Raw genomic sequence first — 7,455 nt, 5'->3', positions numbered from 1 at the left:
GCACTGGGGGCTCTCCGTGGCCCTGCTCCCCTGGCCCGGCACTGGGGGATCTCCGTGGCCCGTTACCTGTGCCGACATGTTGACGGTCAGCACGGCCCACTTGGTGTTGTCCAGGGACTGCAGCACGCTCTGGGCGATGGAGGTCTTCCCGGTGCCGACCGGGCCCACGAGCAGCACTGGGTTCTGATTGGACACCAGGGCGTTCACCAGGTAGTTGTAGCGCACCGTGTCCACCGTGGGGACGATGATCTTATAGAAGGGGGCGCTGGGGAGAGGGGGACAGATGGGGGCATCAGCCCGAATCATAGAATATCAGGGTTGGAAGGGACCTCAGGAGGTATCTAGTCCAACCCCCTGCTCAAAGCAGGACCTAATCCCAACTAAATCATCCCAGCCAGGGCTTTGTCAAGCCGGGCCTTAAAAACCTCTAAGGAAGGAGATTCCACCACCTCCCTAGGGAACCCACTCCAGTGCTTCACCACCCTCCTAGTGAAAAAGTTTTTCCTAATATCCAACCTAAACCTCCCCCACTGCAACTTGAGACCATTACTCCTTGTTCTGTCATCTGCCACCACTGAGAACAGTCTAGATCCATCCTCTTTGGAACCCCCTTTCAGGTAGTTGAAAGCACCTATCAAATCCCCCCTCATTCTTCTCTTCTGTAGACTAAACAACCCCAGTTCCCTCAGCCGCTCCTCATAAGTCATGTGCTCCAGACCCCTAATAATTTTTGTTGCCCTCCGCTGGACACTTTCCAATTTTTCCACATCCTTCTTGTAGTGTGGGGCCCAAAACTGGACACAGTACTCTAGATGAGGCCTCACCAATGTCGAAAAGAGGGGAATGATCACGTCCCTCGATCTGCTGGCAATGCCCCTACTTATACAGCCCAAAATGCCGTTAGCCTTCTTGGCAACAAGGGCACACTGCTGACTCCTATCAAGCTTCTCGTCCACTGTAACCCCTAGGTACTTTTCTGCAGAACTGCTGCCTAGCCATTCGGTCCCTAGTCTGTAAAGTGAATGGGATTCTTCCGTCCTAAGTGCAGGACTCTGCACTTGTCCTTGTTGAACCTCATCAGGTTTCTTTTGGCCCAATCCTCCAATTTGTCTAGGTCCCTCTGTATCCTATCCCTACCCTCCAGCGTATCTACTACTCCTCCCAGTTCAGTGTCATCTGCAAACTTGCTGAGGGTGCAATCGACGCCATCCTCCAGATCATTAATGAAGATATTGAACAAAAACGGCCCCAGGACCGACTCTTGGGGCACTCCACTTGAAACCGGCTGCCAACTAGACATCGAGCCGTTGATCACTACCCGTTGAGCCCGACAATCTAACCAGATTTCTATCCACCATTCATCCAGCCCATACTTCTTTAACTTGGTGGCAAGAATACTGTGGGAGACCGTATCAAAAGCTTTGCTAAAGTCAAGGAATAACACATCCACTGCTTTCTCCTCATCCACAGACCCAGTTATCTCCTCATAGAAGGCAATTAGGTTAGTCAGGCACGACTTCCCCTTGGTGAATCCATGCTGACTGTTCCTGATCACTTTCCTCTCCTCTAAGTGCTTCAGAATTGATTCCTTCAGGACCTGCTCCATGATTTTTCCAGGGACTGAGGTGAGGCTGACTGGCCTGTAGTTCCCCGGATCCTCCTTCTTCCCTTTTTTAAAGATGGGCACTACATCCCCAAAGGGATCATCGCACTGGATCAGACCAATGGCCCCATATCCTGCCCCTTCCTTGCTGCGCCAGGTCCATCCAGCCCCATATCCCGTCCCCTGGCTCAGGCCAACGGGCCCATCCAGCCCTGGATCCCGCTCCGGTGACACTGCACACCATATTCTTCACAGTGATATCATGATGACATCGTTATGATGCAAACTAAGTCATGTGAGAGGTCGTTGGAAAGGTGATGATTTGCTGAATAGGATTATCCTATTTGTATGCATGTAGGATTTTTGTATCTGAAGTTATGAATATTGACAATGTCTCTCCATTGCCGGTGTAGTTACACCTGGGGAATGCCCACTAGCCAAGATGCTCTCATTCTAGACAGTGGGTGGGGAATGGGCCATTAGGAAAACAAATAGGCCTTAGGAGAAGCTTATCTCCCTTCCTGTGAACGCTCTAAGGTGGATAGAAAGCTGGCCAAATCAACGGATAGTGATCAATGGCTCCATGTCCAGTTGGCAGCCGGTATCAAGCGGAGTGCCCCAAGGGTCGGTCCTGGGGTTGGTTTTGTTCAACATTTTATTAATGATCTGGATGATGGGATGAACTGCACCCTCAGCAAGTTTGCAGATGACACTAAGCTGGGGGTAGAGGTGGATTCGCTGGAGGGTCGGGATTGGGTTCAGAGTGACCTAGACAAATTGGAGGATTGGGCCAAAATAAATCTGATGAGGTTCAACAAAGACAAGTGCAGAGTCCTGCACTTAGGAAGGAAGAATCCCAGGCACTGCTACAGGCTGGGGACCGACTGGTTAAGCAGCCGTTCTGCAGAAAAGTACCTAGGGGTTACAGTGGACGAGAAGCTGGATATGAGTCAGCAGTGTGCTCTTGTTGCCAAGAAGGCCAACGGCATACTGGGCTGCATTAGTAGGAGCATTGCCAGCAGATCGAGGGACGTGATTATTCCCCTCTATTCGGCACTTGTGAGGCCACACCTGGAGTATTGTGTCCAGTTTTGTTCCCCCCACTACAGAAGGGATGTGGACAAATTGGAGAGAGTCCAGTGGAGGGCAAAGAAAATGATTAGGGGGCTGGGGCACAAGACTTACGAGGAGAGGCTGAGGGAACTGGGATTGTTTAGTCTGCAGAAGAGAAGAATGAGGGGGGATTTGATAGCTGCTTTCAACTACCTGAAGGGGGGTTCCAAAGAGGATGGATCTAGACTGTTCTCAGTGGTGGCAGATGACAGAACAAGGAGCAATGGTCTCAAGTTGCAGTGGGGGAGGTTTAGGTTGGATATTAGGAAACACTATTTCACGAGGAGGGTGGTGAAGCACTGGAATGGGTTCCCTAGGGAGGTGGTGGAATCTCCATCCTTAGACAAAGCCCTGGCTGGGATGATTTAGTTGGGGTTGGTCCTGCTTTGAGCAGGGGATTGGACTAGATACCTCCTGAGGTCTCTTCCAACCCTAATCTTCTATGATTTTATGAACGCTCCAAACAGCTTGTGGACGGGGGAAGCGGTAGACGTGGTATATCTTGACTTCAGTAAGGCTTCTGATACTGTCTCACATGACCTTCTCATAAACAAACTAGGGAAATGCAACCTAGACAGAGCTACTATAAGGTGGGTGCAGAACTGGTTGGAAAACTGTTCCCAGAGAGTAGTTATCAGTGGTTCACAATCGTGCTGGAAGGGCATGAGTGGGGTCCTGCAGGGATCGGTTCTGGGTCCGGTTCTGTTCAATATCTTCATCAGTGAGTTAGATAATGGCATAGAGAGTACACTTATAAAGTGTGCAGATGATACCAAGCTGGAAGGGGTTGCAAGTGCTTTGGAGGGTAGGATTAAAATTCAAAATGATTTGGACAAACTGGAGAAATGGTCTGAAATCAATTGGATGAAATTCAATAAGGACAAATGCAAAATACTCCACTTAGGAAGGAAAGGACAGTTACCTGTTCCGTAACTGGCGTTCTTCGAGATGTGTTGCTCAGGTGTATTCCACTATAGGTGTGCATGCTCGCCACGTGCACCGGTGCCGGAAGTTTTCCCCTTAGCAGTATCCGTAGTGGGGGAGCACCGCTGCGACCCCTGGAGTGGCGCCGGTATATTGCACCATAAAGGGGGCTGCGTGCTCCCCCCACCCTCAGTTCCTTCTTGCCAGACAACTCTGACAGAGGGGAAGGAGGGTGGGACGTGGAATACACCCGAGCAACACATCTCGAAGAACGCCAGTTACGGAACAGGTAACTGTCCTTTCTTCTTCGAGTGATTGCTCATGTGTATTCCACTATAGGTGACTCCAAGCTATCCGTGATGGAGGCGGGTAGGAGTTTCAAGTGTAAAAAAATGTTTAGGGGTTACCTGGGTGGAGCACCGCCCTACCAAACCCGGCGTCATCCCTTGTCTGGGAGACGATCACATAGTGCGATGAGAAAGTGTGGACAGAGGACCACGTAGCAGCCCTACAGATGTCCTGAATAGGGACATGAGCGACATAGGCCGCGGATCTCGTCGAATGAGCCTTCACTATAGGAGGTGGGGGAACCCCTGTCAGGTCATAACAGATGCGAATGCACGAAGTGATCCAGTGGGAGATCCGCTGGGTGGAGACTGGTCGCCCCCTCATGCGCTCGGCCGAAGCAATGAAAAGCTGGGGGGACCTTCTAAAGGGCCTGGTTCTGTCCAGGTAAAAGGCCAGCACTCTGTGCACGTCTAACATGTGCAGGCGGCGTTCCTCGTTGGAGGAATGGGGCTTAGGACAGAGGATCAGGAGGAAAATATCCTGATCCATATGGAAAGCCGAGACCACCTTCGGCAAAAAGGCAGGGTGAGGGCAGAGCTGAACCTTGTCTTTATGAAAGACCATATAGGGCGGTTCAGAGGTCAGGGCCCTGAGCTCGGAGACCCGGCAGGCTGAGACGATAGCCACTAAGAATGCCACCTTCCACGACAGGTGGGACCACGAACACGTGGCTAACGGCTCAAAAGGAGGCCCTGTGAGGCGGAAGAGTACCAGGTTTAGATCCCAGAGCGGGACCAGGGGTCTGGCGTAAGGGAATGCCCGATCTAACCCTTTCAGAAACCGGTCCATCATGTGATGTGAGAACACAGACAGGCCCTGCACCGGGGGATGGAAGGCCAAAATGGCTGCCAGGTGCACCCTGATGGAGGAGGGCGCCAGGCCTTGGGTCTGAAGGGACAGGAGGTAATCGAGGACAAGCTGGATAGGGGCGGAAGAGGGAGAGGAACCTCTATCCCTCGCCCACATAGAGAACCTACAGGGCCGTCCAGAGGGGGGGGGCAAGTGGGGTAATTTGCCCCAGGCCCCGCAGAGGCCCACACGAGAGTTTTTCGGGGGCCCTGGAGCGGGGTTCTTCACTCGCTCTGGGGGCCCTGGAAAACTCTCGTGCAGCCCAGGCCCCCGGAGCTTTTTCCGCTCCAGGTCTTCGGCGGCAATTCAGCGGCGGGAGGGTCCTTCCATCCCGGGACCCACCGCCGAAGTGCCCTGAAGACTCGCGGCGGGGGGTCCTTCCGCCCTGGGACCCACCGCCGAAGTGCCCTGAAGACCCGCGGCAGGGGGTCCTTCCGCCCCGGGACCCGCTGCCGAAGCGCCGGGTCTTCAGCCGCAATTCGGCGGCGGGGGGCCCCAGGCCCCCTGAATCCTCTGGGTGGCCCTGAGAACCTATACCACTTAGCCAGGTAGGTTCGCCGCATGGAGGGTTTCCTAGTTTCCAGCAGGACCCTTCTCACATCCTCAGAACACCTCCCCTCCTCCTCATTCAACCACGAAGCAGCCAAGCTGTCAGATGGAGCGCGGCTAGGTTGGGATGGAGGAGGCAACCTTCCTCCTGGGAGAGGAGGTCCGGGCGTAGCGGTAGTCTGCAAGGAGGGGCTGCTAAGAGTTGCAGCAGGGACCTGTACCAATGCTGACGGGCCCAATCCGGGGCTATGAGGATCATCCTCGCCCCGTCTGACTTCACCTTCTGTAGGACCCTGTCTATTAAGGGGAAGGGCGGGAAGGTGTACAAGAGGGGCCCCGACCATGGGAGCAGGAACGCATCCGATATGGCCTCTTCGCCCTCTCCTGCTCTGGAGCAGAATCGAGGACACTGTCAATTCTGGGCGGTGGCGAACAGGTCTACCTGGGGAGCACCCCACTGTAGGAAGATCCACCTGGTCACCTCCTTGTGCAGGGACCACTCGGGTTGCTGGGAGAATACCCTGCTCAGGCGGTCCGCGAGCGTGTTGCTCTTGCCGGGCAGGTAAAAGGCCCGAAGGAGTATACTGTGGGCTATACAAAACTCCCACAGAAGCTTGGCTTCCTGGCATAAGGCCCGGGAACGCGTGCCCCCCTGTTTGTTGATGTAGTACATGGCGGTCGTGTTGTCCGTGAGGACTCTGACCACCTTCCCCTGTATGTGAAGGCAAAAGGCCACGCATACCCAGGCGTAGGGCCCTGAGCTCCCTGACATTTATGTGCAGGGTTAGCTCCTCTGGTGACCACATACCCTGGGTCCTGAAATCCCCCACGTGGGCTCCCCAGCCCAGGTCCGAGGCGTCCAACACTAGATCTAGTGAGGGATGAGGCTCTTGGAAGGGGATACAGCGGAGCATGTTGCTCGAGAGGGACCACCAATGGAGGTCTGCCACCACCCTGGGCAGCACTGTGACAACCTTGTCCAGGCCGTCCCTGGCCTGGGAGTACCAGGAGGCCAGCCAAAGCTGGAGGGGCCTCATCCGAAGCCTGGCATGTCACACCACGTAGGTGCATGCTGCCATGTAGCCTAGTATTTGAAGGCACACATGTGCCGTGGTTATTGGAAAAGCCGTGATGGAGGCGATGAGAGCCTTGAGCGTCTCGAACCTGTCCCGTGGGAGGGAGGCCGTGGCTACTCGGGAATCTAGCAGCGCCCCTATGAATTGTATGTGCTGGACTGGGAGTAACGTGGATTTCTCCTCATTTACCAGTAGGCCTAGAGCCCCGCAGGTGTCTAGCAGGAACTTCATCTGCTGCTGCACCAGAACGCGAGACCGGCCCTTGAGCAGCCAGTCGTCGAGGTAGGGGAAGATCTGCAGCCCTTGCCTCCTGAGGTGGGCCGCCACCACCGCCATACACTTGTAAATACCCTGGGGGCAGTAGAAAGGCCAAAGGGGAGGACCGTAAATTGGAAGTGGTCCTGACCCACCAGGAAACGGAGGTAGCGCCTGTGACCCTCGAAAATGTGGATGTGAAAGTACGCATCCTGGAGGTCCAGTGCAGTAAACCAATCCCCCTGGTCTAGGGATGGAATAATAGAGGCCAGGGACACCATGTCGAATTTGCAACGCACCAGAAACTGGTTGAGGTTCCGCAGGTCGAGGATGGGCCGAAGCCCGCCCTTCACTTTGGGGGTGAGGAAATACCTGGAGTAAAAACCCTTGCCCTGGTATTCCCGAGGTCCTCGTTCCACCGCTCCCAGAGAGAGGAGGCGCTCTACTTCCTGGTAAAGGAGTAAGGCATGCTCCGGGGACCCGTCCGGCTGCCCGGACGGGGGACAAGTGGGAGGGGCTGAAACAAACTGCAGCTTGTACCCTTGGGAGATGGTACTGAGGACCCATTGGTCCGACGTGATATGGGACCATCGCAGTCGGAAGTCCGATAAACGGTTTAGAAAAGGTAACTTATTAACTGGGTGGGGGGTACACTGGCAACAGGCCCGGTGACCCCCCTCAACAAGTCAAAAAGAGGAGGTTACTCACCCTGTGCAGTAACTGACGTTCTTCGAGATG

The 7,455-nt window shown here is 54.5% G+C and overlaps 1 protein-coding gene across 1 annotated transcript in view; it reads right to left on the bottom strand.

Moving 5' to 3' along the window:
* Nucleotides 1-7,455, bottom strand: part of DNAH2 (dynein axonemal heavy chain 2) — a 153,477-nt gene that overhangs the window by 64,060 nt on the left and 81,962 nt on the right. The window contains exon 48 of the mRNA XM_029913626.1: nucleotides 67-265. Coding sequence (XP_029769486.1) covers nucleotides 67-265 — 199 coding nt within the window. The remainder of the gene's footprint in view (nucleotides 1-66; nucleotides 266-7,455) is intronic.

This window comes from Terrapene carolina, unplaced genomic scaffold, assembly GCF_002925995.2.
Source record: "Terrapene carolina triunguis isolate 2854851 unplaced genomic scaffold, T_m_triunguis-2.0 Scaffold751, whole genome shotgun sequence".
NCBI classification, from domain to species: Eukaryota; Metazoa; Chordata; order Testudines; family Emydidae; genus Terrapene; species Terrapene triunguis.
The sequence above is the reverse complement of the archived record's forward strand: the minus strand, read 5'-3'. Positions and strand labels throughout refer to the sequence as shown.